Raw genomic sequence first — 27,143 nt, forward strand, 5'->3', positions numbered from 1 at the left:
TATATAGAACAGGACTAAAATATGCAAAGCAATTAAAAAGAAGTATACATAAAACCGAAGACAGGAGTGCCTGGCGTGCTCTGGTCCACGGGGTCACAAAGAGTTGGACACGACTAAACGACTAAACAACAATACATAAAAACATTAATAAAACATTAATGCAAATCTAATGAAATCATGTGTCTGGATAGACCAGCTGAAACTAACAGTATAGTGAAGGTGCCTGCCTAATTTCAATACACAGGCAGTTCCAGAGCACAGCCGCAGCCACACTAAAAGAACAACGTTTTCATAGACCGAAAGTAGCTTACGAAAGCTCTTACCTTCATGCTGACAAATGTTTTCTGAGGACTCACTAGTTTTAAAATGTTTCTGTGGGCTCTCTATCTTAATTTGCAGTCTGCTTTCATTTCTGTTGTCTTCCGTGTCAGAGTCTCTATCTACATTTTTCTTCGTACAATGGATTAAGTTAATCAACTTTTTGATACTTTCTGGATCATAATCCCTAGGGTCATCAGGTTTTCTCTTGGCAACTACAGTTTCACATTTAGAACCATTTCTTTTCCTAGCTTTTCTCTTTCTGTAGTCAGATTCCTCGTCTGTGGCTTCATAATCTGAAATAGGACTAAACTGCTGAGGCTTCCGATTTCCATCCATAATTTTTTTTGCTTTAGAAACAGACATCTGGTAGGTTTCTGAACCAAAAATGTAGTTGCGTAAGGCACTTTCAATATTGGATTTGTTTTTTGGTGCAGGATATAGGTGCTTTTTCTCATCCAAGATTGTGCTATAATTATATAAAATGAACTCTTTATTAAATTTACTGTTTCGCTTCAGATAGTCATTTATATGCTTTTCCACCGCAGTATTTAAGTCTACTTTAGTGTCTTTACGAGAATGAATATAAGCATAATGTAGCGACTGAATAAATCTTGTAAATTCCGGCATGACCACATGGGCTTCCTGCGTTAATAACGTATTTGCACTTTTCTGTTCATTTTTTAGAACTGTGTTCAAAATAAAAGCAGAAAGACAATTGCAAGAGAGAAAAATCAGTCATTTAAGCAAGCAACACAACTATTAATACATATTTTAACTTATATCTCCCGCCCCCCAAGGAGTTTAAAATAGTATATACAGTTCTCCTGCACCACTTTATCTTCAAAACTTGAGATAGGTTAAACTGAATGATAGTGACAGACACAAAGTCTTGTAGTCCACTTCATGGCTGAGTAAAGGATCTGAACATTGTCCCCCCAAGGCCTAGCCATTAAACCACACTCACTTGGGGTTAAAAAGCAAATTCCAATTATATTATAAGACAGCAATTTGCATTAGCAGAGGACTATTAGAAATATTTTTTCTTCCCATATTTGTATCTAAGAATATCTCATGATTTTGAGTATAACTTTTATGAGCTATCAGTTGTCTTCTTACAGCATTTCTAATGGCCAAGGGTGATGCAATTTGTAGTGAAGCGACATATTTAGAGCTACAGGTTCCCTGCCTCTGTGATTAAGCCAATGGTGAGTATGTATCAACTCTAAATGATTCTAAACAGGAAAATTCCATACAAGCTTTATGTAGTGCTTTTAATGATTATTTGTAATGTGTTGTATTGTTGCGGCAACCATATCCACCTTCCCAGCAATGAAAGCATGCTGCTCTTATCTAATGGACCATTCAAATTCCAGAAGCCACCTTCCTTCTCAGACTATCAGAAGTTCCTCCAACTTTTTTATTTAGTTTCTGCGCTTTTAGGCTGCCCAACAAAATGTTCTCTGGGTGGCTTACAACAAATAATTATTCTGTCTTCCATGCCTGGTATGTCATTGTATCTCTACACATCTGTTGTTTCAAGCACCTAAATACTCCTAGGCCCCTTCTGCTTCCACTTTCTAACACCGTATAATTCATAGGTAATTTGCTCTGTACTCCTCCTTGCTACCACAAACAGACAAGCAGCAATAAAGCATCAGCATCTCTTCTCATTACTCATCAGCATTGCTCTATGGCAAGGTTCTCTGTATTCTACTAACACAGCTTAAGATGTGCTGCTTACCTGTAACAGTAGATCTTCAGGTGATCACTGGAGTAGGCACACATACAGGTTTTGTGCCTTTCCAGAGCTAATTTCAGATCTATAGCACTAAAGCTGCTGCTGCTGCTGCCACCGCGGGAGCAATAGAAGGCGATACATTTCTTGAGGCTGATTCCCTGCCCCTGTGGAACCTGCCACCTGAGACAGTCGCCTCACCTTGCCTCATGAATGGGCCAGCCCTGCTATTACTGCATCAATAGCAAGAAACCTTTTAAGTGGAGATCTTTACCAGAACAATTAACTTGTACCGGAACTACTGACTTTATTTTTAAATAGAGAATTGTTTTTATTTTTGCATTTTTATATATGGAATTATTTTTAAAGGTTTTTACACTTTTCTTATTATATGGTTGCACTGGGACTTAACACATTTAACAGTTAATAAATTGGTACATTAAAGATTAAAACTTACCTGAAGTCACAACACCTCTAGGATTCCGAAATAGAAACAATGCCTGCAGAATGTGAGGCTTTCTGTTGTCTGAATTAAGAAAAAAAAGGCACACCGTAAAGTAATGAAGCTGCTAATTAAAAGAAACAAATCTGAATTGCTGAAGAAGAAACAAGTTGCATACCATATGGGGAAGCCATTTGATAAGAAGAAAGCAGCAAGAGATATCCCCTGTCTATAAGTGGTTTTACAATAACCTGAAAAAAGAAGTTGACACAATTCACACAACATAAAAATGATGCCCCTAACTCTAGATAATGCATATTAAATTTGGAACACCCACTCTTGCATCCATGTCCAGCTTGAAGGCTTCCCACAGGCATCTCGTCAGCCACTGTGGGAACAGGATGCTGAACTAGATGGGCCGTTGGCCTGATCCAACAAGCAAGATGGTAGGCACTTGTCTGCTCATGATGTATTTTCATAAAATATGAACTGACCAAATTATTCTCAGAACCTCTCTCAGTGGAATAACTATGCACATAGTAAAGTTATGAAAAGATGCTCTACTCACTAGTTTGTCTGTCTCTAGCTTTTGAAGTAAACCTTCCAAATTACTTCCTGTTCTAGTCTTTTCCACAACTTCATACAGACTGCAATACATTCCATTCCTGTACTCTGAAAATGTAAAAAGAAAAGCATCTATTAGTCCCTTCTGCCAAGAGACAAAGCAAGCAAATATCTTTCTGTATTGGCTTGGAGTTTTAGTAACACAAGCAGAAGCTGCCGTATATACTCGTGTATAAGCCGACTTTTGAAGCACATTTTTTTATGCTGAAAAAGTCCCCCTCGGCTTATACTTGAGTGAGGGTCCCACCCAAGCGAGCGGCAGAGGCTGTTGTCGGCGGAGGAGAAGGAATGAGCAGCCAGCCCAAAAGCAGCCCTTTTGGGCTGCTTGTTCTTCCTCCGCCACTGCTGCCACCAGCCTCTGCCTCTCGGCAGCACCCTAGGTAGGCAGGGGTGCGGGAGGGGCTGGGGGGAGAGAGAGAAGCCCCCTCTGCCGTGTGCGCATGCGCGCACGCACGAACACACTCCGGCAGACCAGGTTCGTGGTGTGGTGAACCGGCTTATACTTGAGTCAGTAAGTTTTCCCAGTTTTTTGTGGTAAAATGAGGAGCCTCGGCTTCTATTTGGGTCGGCTTATACTCGAGTGTATACGGATCATATGGGGGTGGGATGGGAAAGTCCTCTTGCATGTTATCTTCCTTCTGCTTGAACTACATAGGATCCAAGCCATTATATATTATTTAAACACACATGTCCAAACTGGTTTTCTATTTTAAAATAGTTCACGAAAGACGTAACAACGAGTAACAAAAACAACAGATAACGATAAAGTTTACTCCAAAATAACGTTTTTTCTCATGTACATTTTTTTTTAAAAAATCAGTAAAAGTAGAGCATACAAAACCACAAACCACTAAAATTATTTGTTAGGAAAAAGTTTCACCTGCAATCAAAATAAAAGAAATGTTGGTGTCATTCTCAAGCTGTTCAGAGATGGCATTTCATATTCCATGCATCACTCACAAGAGGGCATTCCATAAACAAGAGGTCCTACTCCCAGACACCATTAACCCAATCTCTACTGTGTAGAGATTGTGGCATAGATATCTAGAAGAGGGTCTCTGGACAGTAATATAAAGGCCTGGGGGGAAAGCTAGAAAAAAATTGGGGCAGGGACACTTTCCCCCACCCCCACCCCAAAACCTTTCTTCTTTTTTTGCCAAAGGAAACCCTGGAAACATTGGGGAAGTTTGGATGATGAAATATTTTCTTTTAGAATGATTGTTAAACACCTTATTTAAGTCTTCATATATTTACACCCCCAAAATGATTTCTAAAAGCTGTGTCAACAGGAAGATTTTTCTGTAGGGCCATGTATAGTATAGTATAGTATATACTATAGTACAGTATGTATAGTAGCAAATCGTATACAATGAGGGCAAGCATGTCCTGTTGTACACTAAGTAAAACTCTCAGATAGAATAAGAAGATGCATTTCTGATTCTTGGAGGGCACTGCCACTGTTACAAGAGAAGGAAGAAGAATTCAGTGCCTTATTTGCTTGTGGGCTTCCTCTTGTTGGCATAGTTGGTAGATTTGTTTCTATGCTTTTGCCTAAGCCTCAAAGGACTTAAGAGAAAGTGCAGTTTTTAGAAGTCCATAATAAATATGATGAAGTAGAAACACCTCACAAAATTGTGGCAAGGCCCCCTAAAGAAAGCATACAGGTATATCATTGTGCCGTATATATATATATATTGTTGTGCCTCACTTTACCTTATTGTGCCTAATGTGCCTAATTCTAAAAAGCCAAATGCTGTGCCTTTCTCTTAGCCTTATTGCTGTGTTAGCAGAAACATATATGCATTTAGCTGCATTTGCAATTTGCAAGGAAGACATCCATCATAGTCATGAGATAGTCTGAGACGGTCATCATAACCCAACGTTCAGTGAAACAGGATATCCAAGTTGAGTGCTTTCCACATAGGACACAGGATGTCTGATAACAGGAGGGGTTTTGGGGGGCTTTGTCTGCCAAACGGGGATTTTTGCTTTGCTCGCTGATAACAGCGTATGAGTAGTTACTAATATAATGAGCAATTATATGGAAAGCAGAAGTAATCTTTATATGGACATAGGAGGATATAGGAAGGGTGGTGTCCAAGCTTATTGATTTAATTTTGCTGCAGTTTATGAATATGTAATGCCTAAAGCTATTTGGGAAAAGGTATATAAGCCCAGAGCACAAATGATCGGGGTCCAGTCCTTGGGAGAGAACTCCACTGGACCTATTGCTGTCAGCAATAAATTTTACTTTCTATTTCTCCAATTGCTGCGTCTGTTGTCTTTGATCACACAATCAACAGGTATCTAGGTAACCTTCGAAATAAAATGAGACTAATTAAATTTCATGTAGTATTCATGGAGACTTCGTTTCTTCTCAACACACACCGAAGGCTGGAGAAGACAGAATCATTCTCAGAATACATATTCCCTGTTTTACTATAATGATGGTTTCTTCTGGTTTTACTGGTTTCTGCCTACTACTCATAAACTGGCAAAATGAAACAAGCAAGTTCCTTACACTTCATCTGTTTGTAACTCCATTTACAATTAAAAAGCAAATTTGGCTTATAATTGTCTGAATAAGCTGTACTTTTAATATACCAAACTGTACTGAATGCAAACCAAGTTATACAAAGCACATTTTATGTTCCTAAAGTAACAATGACCTTTGATCTATGAAGGCCACTAAGAAAAGAGTTGGTGTTAAATATGTTCAGATGGTTTTATATATGTTCAAGCCAGTGTACTCAAATCAACAGTCTGCCTGCTGTATTCTGAGCTACTTAGAATTTATGAACCATCTTCAAAAGCAGCGCTACAAGCAACACACTGCAGTAATCTAACCTGGATGTTACAAAAGCGCTGGTAACTGCTTACAAGTAAAGGTTGGATCCAAGAAAAAACAAAGCTGTGTACAAGTGTAACCTAATCAAAAGTGGGCAAGACACAACTTTACACATCCGCTTAACCACCCACTAACAGTATATCCCATCTTGTCTAGATTGAGTTTCAGTATTAGCCCTCATCTACTCCATTAGACCCAAGGCACCAATTCAGCACTTCCACTGTCTTTGTGGATTTTGATGCTGAGGAGAAATAGAACAGGGTGTCACAAGGATACTAATGGCAACTGGCTGCCAACAACCTCTGTCAGCAGATTCACAAAGACATTAAACAGCATGAAGATCATCTCCACCATCATTATCCAAAATATATATGCCAGGAAGGAGCAGAACCAGCTCAAAATGGTGCCTCCCACCGACATTCCAGATGGACAATCCAAAAGCATAATTCAGAAGCATACTGGGACTGATGGTACTGAAGAAGCAAAAACCAAGAAATCCAGAATGATCAACAAGTCATACTCTCCTGTAGCTGTCACTTTGGTACCAGGGTGACCAAGGCAGTTTCAATGACAAAACTGGTCCTGCATCCAGATTCAAAGAGGTCTTAGATACTCCGTTTCATCCAATAATCCCAAGATATTTGCTCCCAAAAGAGAGATTTGTGACCAGTCATAGTCAACTTGGGCTAAAGCAGATTCTTAAGGAGTGCCTGCACAGCTGCATCCTCTAGGCAGATTTGACACAATGAGGCATGAATTATCTTCTGAACTGATCCAATCATCCATCAGATGTTATCAACTGCAACAGGCACTGGTTGAGCAGAAACATGGCGGGCCTTATCCCATCAAAAACATTGGCAATATCTGCTTGGATGAATTTCAGGTATTGCAGCCTAAGATGTGGACAGACTTAGACTCTTACTTTCGTTACTTCTACAGCAGTTGTGGCATTCAACCCTCAAGTTGGATCAGATGTGAATGATAGCTCAGTCGGTAGAGCATGGGACTCTTAATGTCAGGATTGTAGGTTCTAGCCCCAAATTGGGCAAAAGATTCCTACATTGCAAGGAGGTGGACTAGATGAACCTTGTGGTCCCTTCCAATCCTACAATTGTATGATTCTATGAATACCAGCCAAGTGATTAGTAAATGCAACAGTGAGCTGTTAAGGGTTCTCTGATCTTCCTGCAAGTCCATAGAGAGACTCAGTACTACTTGAAATGGTTCTCTTGAACAACACTGTGTTGATGCAGTAGTGATGGAAATGTATTGCATCTTTGCCACCATCAATGCCACCGAGTGAGCTCTAAAATGAGCTCTAGCCTTTGTTCAGTTGGGTGTATTCGCCACTTGTTTTCCAACAATCTACCCTACTGCTTTATCACCCTAGTTTGCCAGTGACTTGAGCAACAAAAAGAATGCAGAAAGGCATCCATTAGGGACAATACTTATCTGGATAAATAATGTTTTTCTTTAATTAGAAGAGACTTTACCTTCCCTTTCTCCTGAATATATTTCTTTCTGCAACACACGTGGAAAGACGTGCTTTAAGTGTTCAATGTTCATAACCATGTCAACATCGAGCTTTTCAGGTCTAAAGATGAAAGAATAAAGAAATCTGAGGGGTTTTTTTATCTCAGCAGCAATTGGTCACATTTTTAGCTAAGGTTATAATTCTTACATCATTTTTTGAAGTAGTGTTGGAAGTGTGCATAGAAACACACTTTCTAGCAACAGAAAATCTGGTCATATCATGCATAGAACCGAAGTGTTCCCAGACCTTCAAGATCTGACATAATCTAGGCTAATAAATGAGGATTTCAGGTCTGTGTTTTAAAGTTTAATACTTACAGTTTGCAGGGAAGCAAAGGACGCATTTCTGATTTCAAAGCAGCATGGCATACAAGCGTCCCTCTGTTTAAAAGCTGCCCTTTCCATAAGGTGTAGCTTGCCTTATCTATGTGAAAAAAGAATAATGTACTTTGTAATACTTCTTATAAAAATGGTGCTTTGAAGATATGAATTAAAATGGGATTCATTTATACCCAAAAACTTGTATTAGGAGATGGTTTTGCAGACATGATCAGAGAAGTTAAATTTTCTTGAGGAAGTTTCTTTTTAGATGTGGCAGAAGGATTTTCAAGTGTCCCTTCTCCAAAGTAATGATATGAAAAGTTAAAAGTGTCATTGGTAACATGAAGAAATTGACAGCTCAGCCTTGCATTTAATAACTCATCTGGTAACCATAAGCAACCTAGAATTTCATCCCAGCAAGTGAGTGGGCAGGAAGGGGAAGTGTTTCTATGCTTGCCACAGAGGAGAGAAAGCTCCTTCCTCCAGGCTAGTATGGAAATTCAGGAAACTACCCTTCTACTGGCCTTCTACCAAATGGGCTGGCAGAGGAGGAACACAGTTGAGGGGCTTATACAGAAAGCTTCCTTTCCTCCATGGCCTATATAGAAACTCAGGACTTTTGTAGACTTATTTACAAAGCTGGGAAAGTAATGGACTTCAAGAAGAGAAATCACTATTTCTGCATGTGACAACTCCCAGTCTAATACGGAATTTTATAGGTTCCCCTAAAATACCACAGCAGATTCCAGAACTGATGAACACTATATAGCCAAATCACACTGCTTGGGTGTCAGTGGATGAAAATAATGAAGATGAGAAATATTATTTACCACAAAGTTCCAATCCATTAGATGAAAGTATACCCCATCAAAGAGTATCAGTTTGGCACTACAAACATATGCCAAAGAGCAAGAGAAAGTTTTTTTTAATGACCCTAGCATCAGTAGCATGCAGCAAAGAACATGGTGGCTGAGAACTACCTAACTGCTTAAAGGGGGGATGTGAATAGTAAAGAGAACAAAATAAAGATTGATGACAAGGTCATCCCCCTTTCCTCGCTATCTAATCCAAGCTCATGCCATGGTGTATGTAGGTTTAACTACTCTCCTTCCACTTAATGGAATGGCATCCAAGGTGCTTAAGAACAGTAGCTTTCCTGATTGGATTCTCTTTGTGGGAGATGCCTAAGAGGATTTTCTACCTAAAGGCAGCTTTTCTTGAAGATGTCAACCTTCTTGCACTTTGTAAAAATGTCCATCAATGTTCATATGCCTGTCTTGCAAATGTCCACCAACATGTGCTATCTTTCACTGTTGTTGCCACAGCAGACTGGTCAAACCATGGTTTGGTTGAACTGGTCAAACCATGGTTTGGTTGAAAGGACTGTTCCTCAGAATTCCCTTGCATGCTGCAATTCACTTCCTGGTTCATTATAACTGTAGCTTGCCATGACATCTGAATTGAGCAGTTCATATGCACCACAAATCAGAACTGTACACCATAGCTTAACCACTGTGACTCTTCTCAGAAGTTTAGGATGCAGAATGAGCTTTATATTCTTCCCAGAGATGGATTTTCATCAGAACTTCATGCACTAAATCACATACACAGCTGTCAAGGTACTTAGTTCTGAGGTCTTTGGGTCTCCAACCAGCTTACGTTTCTTTCTTTTTGGACTCCTGTTTATGAGCTGTTACTGACTGACAATGAGGCTCCCACTCAAAACAGACTGACATTCATTATGAGGAGAGCCTTTTTTGAACCTGCAGTGGTCTGTCCTCCAAAGAGATGCTGCTGGATCCAAACACTTCTGGGCTGTTCTGACCTTCAATGAGGTCCTAAAATGGAAGAACCCACTGGAGTGGCCTGGAATGTTTTCAAACTCTGGTCATCAGGTACAAAGGAGGAACACGTATTCTGCTTCATTCATATTCTTCATTCTTGCTCATTGCAAGGCATTTTGCTCTTCTTGATCAATCCTGCTTCCACTGGAGGACAAAGCAATTAGGACACTGAACGGAAAACAGACCTACATTTCAGGTCATAGTAAGCTCACTACAGCATAAATGGACACCTAGATTCCTCCTGACGGCATGCACTGCCAAGGCTTAGGCGTCTAGCTACATGGGGTGGTATTCAACTACCGTGTCTTGTCAGTGCAAGGATTTCCACTTGTGTCCCTGCGCACATCCCCCACTCTCTCCAAATCTGCTTCAGATGGTTGGAGCAACCCCTAGAACAGGTTTAGGGAGAAGGCAGAAGGTAGGGTGAACATTCCATTGCGCAATACATCTTTGCATTGACAGAACAAGAGACTTAGTGCTTTGTTGGATTCCACTGATGGTTTCTCATGAGTTAGCTAGCAATGCTGCTTTGAGCACTCATGTTTTGAGCATCTTGCAACTCCTAGAAAGCCCAGAATATATCACTTTGCCCATAGGATAAAACACCTGGAAAACAGTGAATGCTGAAAATGCTCTTCGTTCCTATATCAAGGCCAATTAAGAAACAAATCCTTTGGAAGGGATGGCTCAGTAGTCAAGTGCTTAACATGGGCCCTTTGACACCACCCAAGTACCGCCTGAAAGCAGAGGAACTCTAAAATACAGACCAAATGTAAACTGACACTTGGCTCTGTTTTCTCATTTTCATCAAATCCAGGTGAGGTGGATGCTTTCCTAAAGGAGCCACTGAGATTAGAGGTACACTGGATGAATAAAAAAAAACTAAACCCAATCCAGGTAGAACACAATAAATGCAAGTAGAGGACTCAGTGGATCAGTTAGCCTGAGAAACACTAATATTTGAAAAGGATCACATACTTAGGAGCAGATTTGTAAGCTGTGAGTGTTCCTAGACCCATTAACATTGCTCCTGGATTCTCAGGTTGAAGCTGGGGCTAGAAGGAAATTCTAAGAATGTCAGTTGGTCCACCTATGTCACTACAAGAAGCATTAATGCTTTGGTGAGCTCCAAAGTAAGCTACAGCTACAATCTCTATTATGGACTGATGAAGAAGACTGGAAATGTAGCTGGTAGAGAATACTACTCAACTGTTAACAGGTATGTGAGGGTAAGAACACATTACACCAAGCCTAGACACATCTGCATTGCTTACACTTTGTTTCCAAGCTTAATTTTAGGTCCCAGATTTTTTAGTTAAAACCATATACAAATCTAGGTCCCAGGGATCTCAGGGATTATTTTCCACTCAAGCTCCCCAGAGCCTTAAAATCTACCCAAAAGGCCCTGCTACAGTTTCCTTCCTTTAGATAGACAAGATTGTCATCTACCAGGAGCAGGGCCTGGCATTTGCCCAGGAGTTGTGGGATGTATGTATATGCTCTTTCCTTATTTTCATTCACGGACAGGTGGAGACACTATTATGTCAGGCATTCTGAGATTAGTAGAGACTTATTACTGTTTTTAAACTCTTTTATTCAATTGTATTATTTGTTTTTATTTGTATTTTCACATTATTGTGAACTGCCTGTTTAAGCAACAGCAAAAACTAAGTGCACTTACTCAATAGAGAAAATCCACTCCAAAGATCCACTCCTTTAGGAGTAAGGTAATCATTTACTATATCTGCTAAGATTTTTTTTTTTGGGGGGGGGGTAGGGAAAGGCCATTAAACTGGAAGCTCTCATAATACCACAAAGCATGTGATGCATGTTAAAATTCCAGCAAGTGACCAACACTTTAAATTAAAAGCATATTAGCTAATGCGGTGTGTGCCACTGAGGGTTAAGGGCTAAGCTATAAGTAGTGACTGGAAAATATTATTCCTAGAAGGTGATCAATAGGACAAGTGCAGCATTTGGGAGCTGAACTGGCAGCACATGAGATTATTCTTGGTTGGGCTGTATAAGATCCAAAAGCTGCTTAGGCAGTCATACTACAAAGGATGGAGTCTTAAAAGAACAGAAGGAGGGGGCCTTTTGGAGGAACTCCAAGTCTCCAGAAATTAGAATCTAGTAGCAGACAAAAGCTGGAGGAGGCAAGCTCCTTTGAGCATTTCAGACTTCATGAAATAACAGAAATATAAAGTACAGCTACCCTTGAGGGCGGGCCAGCCTGATATACCAGCTCTCTTCTTGTCTATAAGGAATTAATTTAAAGCAGTAATTGGGAATCTCAGACCCAATTCCATTTCAGCAAGACGTATAGTAATGCTGTTGCAGAACACCTCTATAAAGGTATAGCTGAAGATATCACCTATAAAAGCACATGTGGAATAGTCAATATGATCTACTTTCTTGATCTACTATCTGCAGTTATTAGTATAAGGATACAGCTACAAGCTATGTGGTAAGAAGATTTTTATTCTATTTACCGCATAAGAATTACACACCTCAAAAAGGCACCCCCCCCAAAAAAAGAGAGACTTCTACCAAGCAGGCTGGTGGAGGCAGAATGGAACACTTCCTTCTCTGCCCACCATGCATTTGTTGAGGAAGAGACTTTCCTCCATGGCTAACACAAAAATCCAACTGGTCAACAGACGAGAAATGGAACAATCTAGCTCTCCTCCATCACCATGCTCACTTGCCTCCATGGAATTCCTGGTCACCTATGACTGTCAGGTAAGTTGTTAAATACAAGGCTGAATTAGGTAGAATTATTGATACTAAAAGGAAGCCAGTAGTTCATTTCATAAAGACACTGTTTTGATTTTTAATTTTCCATTACCCTATCAATACTCTATTTCAGTTTACTACTCAACATTTTCTTGTTTCACCATTTCTAACCTTATAATATTAGAAAACCCCCACAAACGAGAACATTTTACAAATTATTTACATATATAAACATACAGCTGAGTTATGCAAAAAAGCAAATTCATGCAGATAACGTAATCTGCATAAATTATTCTAATTTACTTAGCAAATAATTTCATTTTTTTCAAAGCTAGGCATATAACAGCCATGTTTGCACATAACCACAAAGTCAGGTTTCTAGCTTATTGTGATGCATAGCATTAGTGAGACATATTCCGCTGCCCACTACCCAACTTCTGCTGCTTCACTTCTCCCCTGGTGCAAGCAAGATAGAAACCAGGAAGCTTTGATTCCCCATTACATTCAAACAAGGTATTGTGATGTGCTGCTCCTTATCAAGACACAGGAACAAGTCAAACTTCATTGTTGTGGCTTGTTAGGTCAAAACTCACCAGGATCCCTTGTTCAAGGCTTTCTGGCCTATTTATTCCACTTATTCCAAGAGAGAAGCTAAGCGGGAGCAATTGATACTCTTATATAGCTTGTTCACACTAAACTACTATAAAGCCAGAAACCTTGATGCTCAAGGTGTTACTTGTGGTCAACCCATGTGCTTTGAATTAGCTTCAAAGCACCACATCTTCTAGCACATCTAGGGACTTATATAAATCAAGACAGTTCTATTGAATAATTGATATCTTACCAGTGCTTTTATCCACATTAGAAATCTTTGTTCTACAAGCAAAATACACACAGTTAAAATCAAAAAGCAGTAGTGCTTTCCCTCACATGTAGTTTCCACCTTTATGTTCTTGAACAGCCATGGACCAAATACTTTATCTACATTTTCTCTGTCTCTCTGAATTTTAAAGCTAAGTGATCTTGGAAAAGGCATAAATGTACACAATGTACATATCTGTTGCAGAATATAGGATTCTTGACAGTGCAATGTTACCCAGCTTGGACACAAAAGTCTCAGTTCCCCAGAACTGCAAAGCCACCATAGAGAAGAAATGGCCTGAAAGGATCCCGTGAGACCTTTTACCTGATACTACTGGCCTGCACAAGGGATCCAAGCTCCCAACAGAAAACATGCTTCAGGTATTTCCAGGTCCTCTGGCAAGTGTGGCAAGCAACAAGCCTTCCTACCAACTTTTAAGCTGTGGAGGTGCTTCAAAGTACAACTGCTGGTATGATTCCCTCCACAAGTCGAAAGTTGGGAGGAAAGTGGGGAGCAATTGGCTGCTATGTGGCCAAGGCATATGGAAAATCTTGATCAGGGCCAAACCAGCAAACTCCCCCTTTCCTGCTTCAGGACAATAAGGGACAGTATGGGCTTCCTGGCTGCTGCTTCATGGCATCACTTTGAGCCCGCCTGCTTGACAATGACTGAAGCCAGCACACTTCCCACTGTCCTCTTGCAGACAAAGTAGGTGGGGAAGACTTCTTCACCTGGGTCACTTTGCAGAGCATCAGATGAAGTTGCAATGCTCTCTGCCTTTCAAACAGGGTGATTTCTTTGCTTTTGGGTGGAGGCGGTACCATCAAGTTGGTAGGAAGAACATGGCAACTTATGTTTGACTAGCAAGGCCTCCAAAAACTGGAGACCCCAAGATGTTCCCTACATTTATGTCATTATGAGCCTACTAGCATTTGCTGCCCAGTTATTTTTATGTAGTAGTTGTCACAATTCATAAGCCACACTTCAACTCGTATTCCATTTGTAACCTCAACTACAGTGCTACATTCTCATCACAACACAATTTTTAAAATAGCCAGTCACCTGGTTGCTATCGCAAGTAGCTACTCCAGTCAAAGCAGTTTTAAAAGTTCCTTAATATCATCAATTGCTTCTGACATTGAAGCCTTCTAACAATTTATCAGAACTACAGCAAAGAGAACAAACCCTAATATATGGAAACTGTGCAAAACATCAATTAAGAATATGCAGAATCCACTCGACTCAGGCTGAAATAGAGGGCCTTGGACAAATCTGCCCAGCGTTAAACAGTAATTTATAAGATTGTGAACTCTCTCATAGGGATGTTGGCAAAACACACTAAATACTTTACAGTTTGAATCACAGACTTAGGTACTGCAGCTCACATAACTTGCAGTTTTCTAAGCCAAATAGACCCCACCAGCTTCTCAAAAAAACCTTCCAGAGGATACCAAGATTGGGACTGTCAGCCACCTGACAAAGTACAGCACATGGCCACTCAGCTTTGCTTCACTTGAAGCAACAGTGGATAAACCAATTCAAACCAAAGGTCACGTTGACCAATGTCCAATCTCTTGGTGGTTGCATGCCAAAATGTGGGAGGCCAAAGTGTAAAAGTGGGAATGGTGAGGACTGCAGTTCCCAAGGAGTCACAAATAGTTTTAGACTGGTTAGTGTTCTAGAATCTTATGTTCTATTTTTTGTCCACTCTCTGGTCTGCTACACTTTATGAAAATAACTTTTCAAGGAGTATTTTAACTTGCTGGAATCTTGATGTTTGTTTTGCTTAACCCAACACACATTATTATTTACTTTCTTCCTTAAAAAGAAATGGCTTCCATTATTTTTGCAGGAAAAGCTGTGCTCTCACCACTGTTAAGTGGCGGCAAAATCTGCACCTCCATGACACAAAGTTCATCGGCATCTAAGCCAAGTCATCTCAGCAATAATGAACTGCAGTCCCTTTATACTTTCTCACAGAAGTGAATGAGATGCACGGACTTGCTGGTGGCAGAGCAACTGTGAAGGAGTCCCTGGGGCTATTCTGTTTCCAAAGACATACAGAATTCATTACTATGAAGCAGCATTTCAGTGCTTAAAGCCAAGCATGACCAAGAGGCATACTAACACGTGAAATTGTCTAGAAACTTTATTTTACCTGTAACAAATGTTACACGAAATAAGCAAGCAAGTACTATTCTTATGTAACAGATTAGACACCAAGGCCAATATCTGAACCTAGGCACACGCATGTGCCACACTAGAAATCTCAAAAGGAACAAGATTGCTGCAGCCTCATGTTACATATAATATACTCAAGTGATTACTGAAATTCCAATTATTTGAAGCCCATTTACCAAAAAAAGCAAATTCACTTACAAATTGAAATCTGATGATCAAACTGTTAAAAATGAAATATGTGTCTACAGAATAGACATTATGGATGAAAGGGTGTTAAAAAATATAGACCAGACCAATCACAAGCTAACATCCCATCGTATCTATCTGCAAGAGACCAGCTCTGATTTTTCCTCTCCCTGCCTTGTTTCTACTCAGGCTGGTCACTGTAAGAACTAACAGGTAACTTTTAGAACTGGTGCCTGACTTGTCTTGTTTTTCTCTTCCCTTTTACGTCATGTATTTTAGGTTGTAAGCCTGAGAACAAAGACTATTTTACTATCAAGCTCTTTACAGCTGACAAGCAGGATAAAAATACTACACTTTTTTACAAAAAATACAACCATTTGTACAGCTTGAGTAAGACACTACCATTTCCAATTCTTCATGAAAAGCTGCAACCATGTATCAAGACCAGCAAGTAGTAACAAACTGAAAATGTTTACACTTTTAAGCATTAAAGCCTTTCACATTAGATACTACTTTTTAAGAAATGTGTGAAAACCCTTCTTACCTTGCTTGTGGCAAATACTTTAGTACCTTTTCATCACTGTGAGAAAATGATACAACTGCATATGGACACACATGCCTTGGTCTTGGTCTTGGTCTGATCTCATCAAAGTAATATTCATAGAAATAATACTGGAAACAAATTCAAAAGAAACTCAAGTTTGCATATTACTAATGCTAAGAGATGCTTGCTGAATTTATTTTATAGTAGATTTCAAACTCTTCATTTGAACTTTGTAATTAAACTAGTATAACGCTAGTAATGCTGAAACGTATTAGCACCATGAACAAATTATTATAGTTGTGATTAAAACTCAACTTTCAAGACAAATCTCTACAAAACAAATTCAAAATGTTAGGCAGCATTCAACCTGTAACAGCCTGTATACTGGAAAGGATTATACTGAAGTTGTTTCATAAGAACTACAAACCTGTAGCAAGCACATAAATATTTGCATGCAGCTATGTTCATATAACTGTCATTCTCTTACCTGTGTGAGCTCATATGCTCTGTAACGTAGGAAGGAACGGATTTTGTCTGCATTCTTTAAAACATGGCATTCATGCTTTGGTGTAGGGTCTAATCCACTTTTAACAGTTGAGTCAACTGATTTCACTGCTAGGTTACTGTATACTGCCTTCATTTTTCCCTAAAAGAGTCAGAAAAATCCCCATCAGGAAAGTGCCAAGTATAATGCACACAGCAAACATAAGAAGTCATACCATTTTATATTCAATGAATTCACATATAAAGTAGCCAAATATTTATTGTTCACTCACTCCAGCTACTCTAAATGTTGGTAGTCTTTTGAAAAATCTGCAATTGCCATTAACTCCATCAACAAACCAGACACACTTTTCAGTTCTGAAAATGACTTTTGCAACTGTTAGCAAATTTTAAAAATTTAAATACTGCAACATAAGGAGTGGCTCTGATTGATACAGAAAAATGCTCTATTTGAAGTGCTTCATGTCAGGAAATTGCTGTATTAAGAAACATACTATTACATTTTACTTATTTCCTAAGATTTTTTCACTTGCCCACACCATAAGATCCCAGAGCAGAATACAGGAATAGAAAATACAAACATAAGCACAAATAAAATGATTACAATTATAAATATATCCTTGGGAATGATTTAAGGGCATACAACGTTAATGAACTGTGAGTGAATTGAAAAACAGCTTAAACTTACTTTTATTACTTTAAAAATAATAATATCACCAACTGCTCTAGCCTCCAGAGGATTGGCTTGCAATAAATCAGCATACCTAGAAAGATATACACCTGGAGAATGTGAAGAGAACAAATGTCAAGGTAAGGTTCAACATTTATGGAGTTTCCTAGTGATGCACAAGAGAATGCCTATTACTATAAAATGTATTTTCCAGATCTTATTCTAACTTTCCATTAAACTACTGAAACCATTTCTATCTGAAAAGAAAAAACTAATGCACATCAAACAGAAGTGCAAATATTTAACCATCTCTGATGATATATGACCTTACAAAAGATTGAGAATTCTGTGTGGTCTATTGTTACAGCAAACACAAGGATAACCAAAAAGTAATCTTTATATTTTAGAAGCCCAACAAGAGTTTTAAAATTATATCTTCCGATATACATAGAAATGTAATGTTGTTGTCATGTTGCCAAAAGGTGGCCACACCAGCTCTAGCATAACAAACAGCAGCCAGGTGAGAGAGGAAGTAGCTTTGTGAATTACCTGCCCCCCTTCTTTAAAAGAGATTGGGGCAACCTCTAGGGGTGATAGACAAGGGGGAGTTCTAAGGATTTTACAATCCATAGCTGTAATAGAAAAAAATAATGAAAGAAAGTTGTACATCTTAAAAATTAAAATAATATTGGTTATTACAGGTTTTTTAGAAGGTGCAGACTTAAATTTGGGATATTTGAATTTGAAGTTATGAAAATTGGCTATCAGGAACAAAAGAAAAGAATTTACAGTCAGTGGAACATTAAATGCTGACATATAAGGAAATAAGACCTAGCAAGCAAAATATTCTGAAAAATTAAAAATCGAGTATTATATACAAATACGAGTACATAAAATTAGGCTTAAATTATTTAAAAAATAATTATTCATTTCAGAAATATTAAAAACATTAGACATTTTAAAATGGTCTTGTTTCATTATTTTTTTCTATTACAGCTATGGTTTGTAGGAAAGTTTTACAAAATGGCTGCCCAGTAAAATGTAAAATTTTTCTTACACGGAATAAAAATACCATAAATTTCATTCTTTGTCGAGAAAGAGCATGTCTTTGCAATAATTTTCAACATCAAAAGCATTTGTTCACATCATGACCACACGCTGTAAATTCAGGTTTTCTAAACCTAGTTTTTCCACCAAAAATTTGTAGAAAAATTTAGGCATTTATAAAATCTTTTGAGTGCTGGTGTATTTTTTTCTGAAATCCTCATAATTTTATTGAGTTCTGTGTAAAATTTCAAAGAGATCTGATCACTGGTTATGGAGAGGGGAAAAAATGTACACAAGGGCATCGTGTGCCGAGGGTCTCAAGAGGGACAGACAACGCAGATTTAATGAAACTTTGAAGTGCTATAAAATTAAAACCGTTTGAGATAGAGGGGAAAAATTCAGGGGGTTTCTTTCAACCATAAGGGAAGGGTGTACAGCAAGTTTTGTCAAAATCTGAGATAGTGGGTGACAAAACTCTTGTTTTTCTGCGTTGATTCGATGTAGAATGACCCTTATATTTATACTGAGATACTGGCTTGGATCTAGAGTTCCCAAGTGCCAATCTCTACATATGAGCTGTCCGCACTCATCAAACCAGGAAACTATTTTTGCCCATTCCTTCAGTCCACTGTACTTCCTGAAGGACTGGAGGACACTCCAAAACAGTGTGCCAGAGTGCAGCATAGTTGAAGCTGGACTTCACATACTGGTTAGAAATTATGGGTGGATTCAACATAGAGCTAAGTAGGGTAAGTGTGTACAGATTGAGATCCGCTTGAATCAAAACTTTCCCCTCTTCTCCTCATGCGCCCCTTCGCCCTGTTCTAGGGATTCTCTTCATACTCAAGAACAGATTTAGAGGGTACAAGGAACATGTGGGACTTTGTTGCACAGGTAGATCTCATTCCTTGTAAACAACTTAGTTGACTCCTGACCCATGAATCAACACTCATCTGAATCTCTCTTCTATTCTTTAAGGCATAAATTCCATGAAAATTAAAAATGCTATTTACCTAGGGAAGGGTTGCCAAGAACTGTTATCTTGGAATGGCCCACCTGCAAGCCATTTTCACATATGTTTTGCACCTAAAAATAAGCATTTAGTTAGCAATATTAGAGCACAGACTTGGCAATAAATATCAACAATCTTGTTCAAACTTCAATTAAATGCTAATCTTACACTGTGCATTTTGATGGTGATGCTTCTGACACTGATTAGATAAGCTTGTGCAATGGCACATAATGTTCACAAACATTCCAAATGCTCAGCGAGCAAAGGTATCGGGGCTTTCACTGTTTGCTGACAACCTCTTGAATGCAAAGTGCATAACAAACAGCCCTTATCCTGCTCTAAGATAGGAGTGGGATTTGTCTTCATCTTGCATAGAATCCCTCACCCTAGATCCAAACTTGGACATGGAGAGGGGAGCAGAGGATTGTTCCTGATCTCATGCTGTATTTCAAAGGTCAGAAAAGCGGTAAGACTCAAACTCTAGGAACCACATTTTTGGACTCTGGTGATAGCAGGCAGATCTTTAACATACTAAAACAACAGAAGTTGTTAATAACAACACAGTTTTAATAGTGGTATCCAGGTCAATTTAATTAGTAGCCAACAGTATAGTTTCCACAGCAAAAACCTGTTGTATAACTAAAATATTTAGAAGAAAAAGCAGACAACCTTAAACTATATATAATTATACCTCTTTAATTATATATTTATACCTCTACCAACTATTTATAACGTACACATATTTCCAAAATGTTATCTACATAATTACCTGACAATTATAGTATCAAAGCACTGAAGTTTAATATAAATTCCACATCATAGAAGAATATTAAATAAATACATCTTTAAATTTTTTAGTGTTAACGTTGTTAGAAATATATTATATTATTCTCCACAGTGGAACATTTCTATATTTGTCAATGTCATTAAAAAAATCATAAAATAGAGCCAATTATTTCAGAAACTCTTATATTTTGTTAGCCTTCTCTTCCTTGTACAAATTTTTGTGAGTTTAATCATTTCTGGAACCTTCCATATCTTTTCCAGCCACTCTTGCCACAGGTGGAGAACTATTCATCCATTTCTGTGCCATCAATACTCATGATGTTATTAACAAGCTTCACTCTCACTATTTTTTGTCCTACCAAAACTGTCATAAGATGGAAATGAACATTTTGATGAATCAATCAAGATATTTACAATCATTATACACCTTTAAGCACCAGGCAAAAATGTTCCTCTTTAACCATGCCTTTGGTTGACTGACATCCAATGGCCTTTTAAAATATGTTGGGGGAGGGAGGATTATGGGGTCATTTTTGTTTTAGTTTTTATTATTTTTGTTTTTAATATTGTGATTCTATCTTGTGAACTGCCCAGAAACCTGCAGGTATAGGGTGGTATACCAATGTAATAAATAATAGCAGTAACAATAATTTCACTCTATATGTAAACACAGACACAGAAATGCATACACACCACTTTACTTGGAAGTACTTTATCATTCAATCGTTCCACCAAATATCATACTATCATCTTTTGCTCTAAAGTATTAATCTGAACTATCCATATTCCACCCTCTCTAAAATGGCAATTTCCACTGCATAACCATCATTTAATTCATAGCCAAGCACAGCTTTCAAATACTCAGGTTTAGCATACTCACTCTGCACAGCACACTAGTCAACTATTTCTAGCAGCACATTTTCCTACTATGAAGTAAACCAAAAATAACCTTCTACCATAATGTTCAATTGGTTGTACAATCAATTGCTGGGAGACAATCAGCAGTATGACTTCTCAAGGGTAATCAATCTAGAACCTAAATCTAGGCAGTCCATTATGTGCATTTCACAATTCAACAGAAGCATAATAGCGTCAAGCTGGAAAGTTTCCCCCACAAAATATGGGTTGTATCCAAGTAAGTCTCCCTGTCAGACTATGGAATTTCCCCTTCTTTTCCTCCCACTGCACACAGCCTCAGTCCTGTTCTGGGGATGCTCCAAACCCTCCAAAACATATCCTTGCCAGGAGACAGGGCAAGTGCAGAGAGAGAAAAGAGGAAAAGTTCCACTGAGCAAGCAGACATCCTTGCATTATTAGGACAGTTGCACACTGTCTCCTTCAGCATCATTATGCTTCAATAGTTATTTTAAAGAAATAAAAATTCTTACCATGTCACGGTCAACCTTTAGAAATGCAAATGTTTCCTCTAGCTCTTTTTCCGATCTGCCATCCTGCTTCAATTCTCTTCGTTTCTCTATGAACTTTCAAAAGACAAAATTCTAATAGCAACAGAAACTAGCATACATTATAATTTAATGACTTTGTATGATCTATGATTTCAAAAATCTCAATTCTACAGAAAGGTAAACAAAGTAACCAGAAAATTCAAAATGTGAACTAAATACTGAATGCAGTTTATATATAAATTGTTTATTTATACATGGTAGAATGACAAGGAGCTGTGCAAAATACAGTAGGCAACCACAGATGTAACAGACATAAGGTTCACAAGTGTAAAGAAAACAGCTTGGATCCAAAGACTGCATGAGCACAAAGCCACTCATGCAACAGTTATATATTCTAATATAAATTTGTACATTTTATCAATGTAAACTGCTTTGGAACTCTTTTAAAAGTCAAAAGGCAGGATCATAAATAAATTAAATGTCTCACCCCTTCTTTGTCCCTGCCTCCCACAAAAGCTTCTTTGCAACTTAACTGAGTTTTGTTCGTATTAATACGAACACGTTTTTGTGTACTTCAGGTACTATTTCATGTGTGAATATTGGGTACTCACCTCCTTTTCCAACAGTTCACTATGAACCAAACTGGCTTTTTTGTAGGTGAAATTGTCCTTTGAATGGTTTTCCATATATGATGAATGCAAAATGTTCACAATCTCTTGAAATTCACGAGATCCTGCTGTTACTGGCTGAAAAAGAGCTACAGAGAAAGAAAACAAGTATCTCAAAATCTGTGTGACTTGCTATTAAATCCTGTGTGTCTTGCAATTAAATGCTACTGTGTTACTGCAGGCAATCCTCATTTTGCAAGGTGGTTCTGTTCCAGATCCCTGCATGTGTCAGTAAAGCACGCATAAGCCCACTCAGACCCACCCCTTTTATGATGTTTTGGGACTACTTCCAGATTTGGCACCATGCACATGTGTGCGATTGCATATCATTTGGACACGCCCAAACCACCCTGCACAGTACTGAGTTAACCAGGGCTTGTGACTAAGCTATCTCCTCACAAACATCAAATTGTAGCCAATGTTTGTTTTTGCCTACAGCCTGTACTTAATAAGCAGAGAACATAACCATGAGTCCCAGTTTGAATGATGGGCGGGGAGTGCAGGATTGCTGAACGGGGAAATGACAAAAATGGCTTTCTTGACAATTCCGCTAGCAGAAGCCTTACCACAGTTTGGATGCCTTGTTGGCTGCAACTCATTAGGAACTTGTAGCAGAAAGTGATGTGCTGGCTTTTATTTAAAACTGGAGTCATTTTTTTTAAAAATATATATATATTTTTCAATCTTCACTGAAACTGACTCCTTACAAAGGGAAGACAGGCACAATAGCAATGTAATGGAGCTCAGTGACTTTTTATATGGTTTTGCTCGATATGAATGAATACAGAAAATAATGTGCCGTATGAACCAGAAAGACAACACACAGACCTGGAATTACAGACCAGGTCTCAAGAAATGCAGACTATAACCAAGCAGAAAGAATATGACCTGAATAGCATATATATAATTCTCCTAGATTCCATCAGGACTCTCCTACTTTTCAGTTCACCTATATTTTATGCAAGAACCTTGCTTGTTATATTCCAGTTGGCCATATGAACCGTATTAGTACATAAGAAGCTTCCATATACCAAGTCAAGCTCTTTGTTCATCTAACCCAGTATCATCTGCTATTGACTAGCAGAACTGCTGTGCCTCAAAGCTACCTGACCCCCCCCCCTGCCCAAAATACAACAACTTGTAAATTGAACCTGGAACTTTCTGCATACAAAGCAAAGTGCTCCATCACTGTGCTATGGGATGAATAGACTTCTGCTTCAGTAGTTTCTATACTGAGACCAAGAGTTTTACTTCATCTGTAAGGTATGATAATACTATTCAAACCTTTATATTTCCTTCACAGAAAGACAGTATTGCTAAGCTAGTTCCCAAACCTAGAACAATATAGAATTCCAAACAATTGCTGCAACCTCTTGACAAATCCTTCCTGCACATAGAATACTGCTAGAAGTGTATTAATTTGATTTCCTTAAAGTAGACAGCATAGAACTGCTACACGAGTTCCAAACTCAAAGGGGGGGGGGGGAATAGTTTTAAGTACCAAGTACAGGAAGTTCTCAACCTCAGATTTGACCAAAAAAATTGAGATAGCACTTCTGAAAGAGTGGTCAATATATGAAACTTGGTAAAAGGCAATTATATTAAAATGGTCTAATGTGTCAACTTTCAGATTAAGAAGGGCCTCATATTTCAACTCTTTCATGGTCTGCTCTAGTTCATTCCTCGAGGGGGGGAGATCTCTTTCAATTAGTGGTAAGAAGGTCTCCATGGAATTATGACTCGCCACAAATAATCTTGGGGAAAGACTAATTACATAATCCTTCTATTAGTTCCTTCATTGCTTTGCTCTTTTTGAGTCAAATGTTTTCTACAATTCTCTGGACAGTATGGTTCCCACGATATCATGTTCCACCTCTTGTTTATTAAGCCTATGCTGCTGTCTAAGACGACATCCAGAGCAGGAATTTCTTTTATTTTTCAGGTTAAATTAAGATTTTAAAATTCTATCTTAAGTTTGTGGAACACCTTGGCTTCCAGTAGGTATATCAATATTGTGTTCACACATGATCAGGACTGAAATAACTGCACCTTATACACAGTAACTATTCAGGTATCATGGACAGAAGAGCATAAGAGTGCTCAAGAGATCATTCAGAATTACTGGAGCAATGCAAAACAATCGGAATGATTTGCAAGAGGCTCCTTAAGAATTGCAACTGCACTAGGAAGTTCCAAAATGAGCAATAAATTCTTGAGTAAATTTAAACAGAATTTACCATTGTGAGGCATGGAAGTGTAGGACCACAGAGGCCAAAGTTCAAATTTCCACTGAGCTATGAAGTTCACTAGGTGACCATAGGCCATTCACTGTCTCAGCCTAACCTACTTCAAAGGGTTGCTATGAGGGTAAAATGGTGAGAAGAACCATATATACCACCTGCAACAGTGTGCAATGCAGTGCAAGGGCACGTGAGTCCATCACACTCATGTTGCCATGTTAAAGCTATCTTTAGGAACCTAGTGGTTAATGTATCACTTTAAAAAGGTAAAGGTACCCCTGCCCGTACGGGCCAGTCTTGACATAGACTCTAGGGTTGTGCGCCCATCTCACTCAAGAGGCCGAGGGCCAGCGCTGTCCGCAGACACTTCCGGGTCACATGGCCAGCGTGACAAAGCTGCATCTGGTGAGCCAGCGCAGCACACGGAAACGCCGTTTACCTTCCCGCTAGTAAGCGGTCCCTATCTATCTACTTGCACCCGGGGGTGCTTTCGAACTGCTAGGTTGGCAGGCGCTGGGACCGAGCAACGGGAGTGCACCCCGCCGCGGGGATTCGAACTGCCAACCTTTCGATCGGCAAGCCCTAGGCGCTGAGGCTTTTACCCACAGCGCCACCCACGTCCCTAATGTATCACTTTACATTCTATTAAAAACGTACATGCAACAAAGGCCTAGAACCAGATACTTTGGCAGCAGTTGCATCTCTTCTAACTTAACATTTTTGGTTCACACTGTATCCTAGAAATGCTCATAAGAACATCGGACACTGTTCATTGTCTTGGGTCTATGTAGTATTCTTTGGATCACAAGTTTAGACAAACCTAGGCCATGTGCCATCAAATAATTAGGAAAGTTCTTCAACCTCCTAGGAAGCTTGAGTCTTCTTCAACTGCAGACTATAGCTGTAAGCTTCAGGAAGGGGCCAAAGCAACCTACCTTGACCTTCTTGTTACAAAATACGTTTTATGTTTGCATTGCTCAAATTAAACTCTTCTTGAAGGATAGAAAGTGTGAAGTACACTAATGGCAGCCTCTTGAAAAAAATTAAAGATTAAAAGAATGAGAGCATTTTTGAAGGAAATGATCCAAAGGAGGTTCATTAAGGAAAAGCTAGGTGAAGAGAAACAAGAAGGAAGCATTTTTGCCACAAAAGGCAAACGTTAAGATGCTGCATATACAGAAGATCAGTCGAACCAAAGGGACAAGCGCAGCAGCAATAGCGCTTCCTCGCCGCACGAGATGCTGGCATCCGCTTCCCTCCTACAACGCGGGGGCGGTATAGACGGCTTTCATCAGGGGCGGAAAAAGAGAACTTCGCCGAAGTAAGCGCCCCCCAGCCAGCCTACCCTGCAGGAGGGATGATGCTCCTCTCTCCTCTGCTGCAGAGCGCGCAAAGTCGGCGAGCCATTTTCCCGCGCGCCCTTCCAGAGAACCATCTTCTCCGAGAGCTGGCGCGGATGATGCCCACACTTGGCCTACATACACCCGCCCCCCCGCCAAAAAAAACCACCACACCCGTATCCAACCTGTTCTAAAGCAGCCATCTCAAAACAAAACGGGTTGGGGGTTTTTTTTGGGGGGGGGTGTTTGTTTTCCAAACGCCTCTCTCTCTCTCTCCCCACCCCACCCCCCAGCTTCGGAAAGGGAGAATAAGGTTCTCTCATCCGTACCAACCACCTTAAGCGCGGCTGCGAGAGGCTCCTCGCATTCAGCTGTGTCGCGAATGTGGCTACGTGTAGCGAGAAGCGGGAGAAGGGAGGAATTGGGGCTGGAGGGAGGGTTGGGGGGGGAGGGATGCGAGGGAACCACCTTTCTTTTCTTTGCTCTTCCTGGGGATCTGAAAGTTTTTCTTAAGGGGCATGTTGTCTTCGGGGGCTCTGGGGAGCCCATCGCTATACTGAGGCTGCTGCTCGGAGGCCTCGGGGCCGCTGCCCTTGCGGTGGTCCCCGCGCGGGGATCCCCTGCCCTCGCCGGCGGCCCCGAACGGCGGCTCCTCGTCGCTCCTGCTCCTCTCAGGGCGGCCGCCATTTTGTGTGGAGTTCTCCGCGTCGGCGGCTGCAGCTCGGTTCTCCCCGCCGGAGAGGCCGCTGCTGTTCTCCGCCCGCTGAGGCTGCTCTGGCACTCGCTCGCCGCGGCCGCTCATGGCCGCGGCCTCCGCCATGAAGCCGCCCGCACCGCTACACCGCGCTGGCGATCTTTGTCCCGCCAATGAGCCGCCCCTTCCTCAAAGCCATGCACGACTCCGCCGCCCCCTCCCATACAAAGCACAGACACTCCTCCTTCCTCTCTCCCTCCCCTTCGTTCTAACATGGCGGTGGGGCGTCAGGAAAGAGGAGGAGCTTGTTCCCCTTCACTTGCAGCCAACCGGTGCACAGCGCCGCCGCTTATAAATGCGCGAAGGCCCGCCCTTGGGCTTGCTGCGAAAATGGCCGAAGGGCCTCGAGGAGTGTGTTGAGAGGGAGCGCTCAGGCCTCTTTCGAGACGCCCTTGCGTCAGCGTTAAATTCTGTACGGGGCCCAAGCAAAAACATGTAATCAGTTTCTTCCCTTTCCTTCCTCTTACCAGCCGGAATATGGTGGCCCGGCCTTCCTTGGTGAGGAAGAACGGCGCCTTTTCCGGGTCTCCACGCTTTTA

General features: G+C 40.0%; 1 protein-coding gene across 8 annotated transcripts in view; it reads right to left on the reverse strand.

Annotated features, from left to right (window-relative positions):
* Positions 1-26,799, reverse strand: part of TASOR (transcription activation suppressor) — a 74,118-nt gene extending 47,319 nt beyond the window's left edge. For 5 of the 8 annotated variants that reach the window (XR_003705327.2, XR_003705326.2, XR_013391979.1 and 2 more), the window contains exons 1-14: positions 26,319-26,799; positions 22,214-22,359; positions 21,585-21,677; positions 19,412-19,484; positions 17,370-17,461; positions 16,665-16,823; positions 16,178-16,305; positions 13,249-13,280; positions 7,822-7,927; positions 7,464-7,564; positions 3,067-3,170; positions 2,677-2,749; positions 2,514-2,582; positions 324-1,007 (exon numbers count right to left, since the gene is read on the reverse strand). Coding sequence is in view for 5 of the 8 variants with exons in the window: in XM_028719089.2 (XP_028574922.2) it covers positions 324-1,007; positions 2,514-2,582; positions 2,677-2,749; positions 3,067-3,170; positions 7,464-7,564; positions 7,822-7,927; positions 13,249-13,280; positions 16,178-16,305; positions 16,665-16,823; positions 17,370-17,461; positions 19,412-19,484; positions 21,585-21,677; positions 22,214-22,359; positions 26,319-26,670 (2,212 nt within the window). In the remaining 3 variants the exon portion in view is untranslated. The remainder of the gene's footprint in view (positions 1-323; positions 1,008-2,513; positions 2,583-2,676; positions 2,750-3,066; positions 3,171-7,463; positions 7,565-7,821; positions 7,928-13,248; positions 13,281-16,177; positions 16,306-16,664; positions 16,824-17,369; positions 17,462-19,411; positions 19,485-21,584; positions 21,678-22,213; positions 22,360-26,318) is intronic. The other 3 variants (XM_028719086.2, XM_028719085.2, XM_028719088.2) reach the window with 2 other exon arrangements.
* Between the last annotated feature and the right edge of the window lie 344 nt (positions 26,800-27,143).

Source organism: Podarcis muralis, chromosome 2, assembly GCF_964188315.1.
Source record: "Podarcis muralis chromosome 2, rPodMur119.hap1.1, whole genome shotgun sequence".
Classification (NCBI taxonomy): Eukaryota; Metazoa; Chordata; class Lepidosauria; order Squamata; family Lacertidae; genus Podarcis; species Podarcis muralis.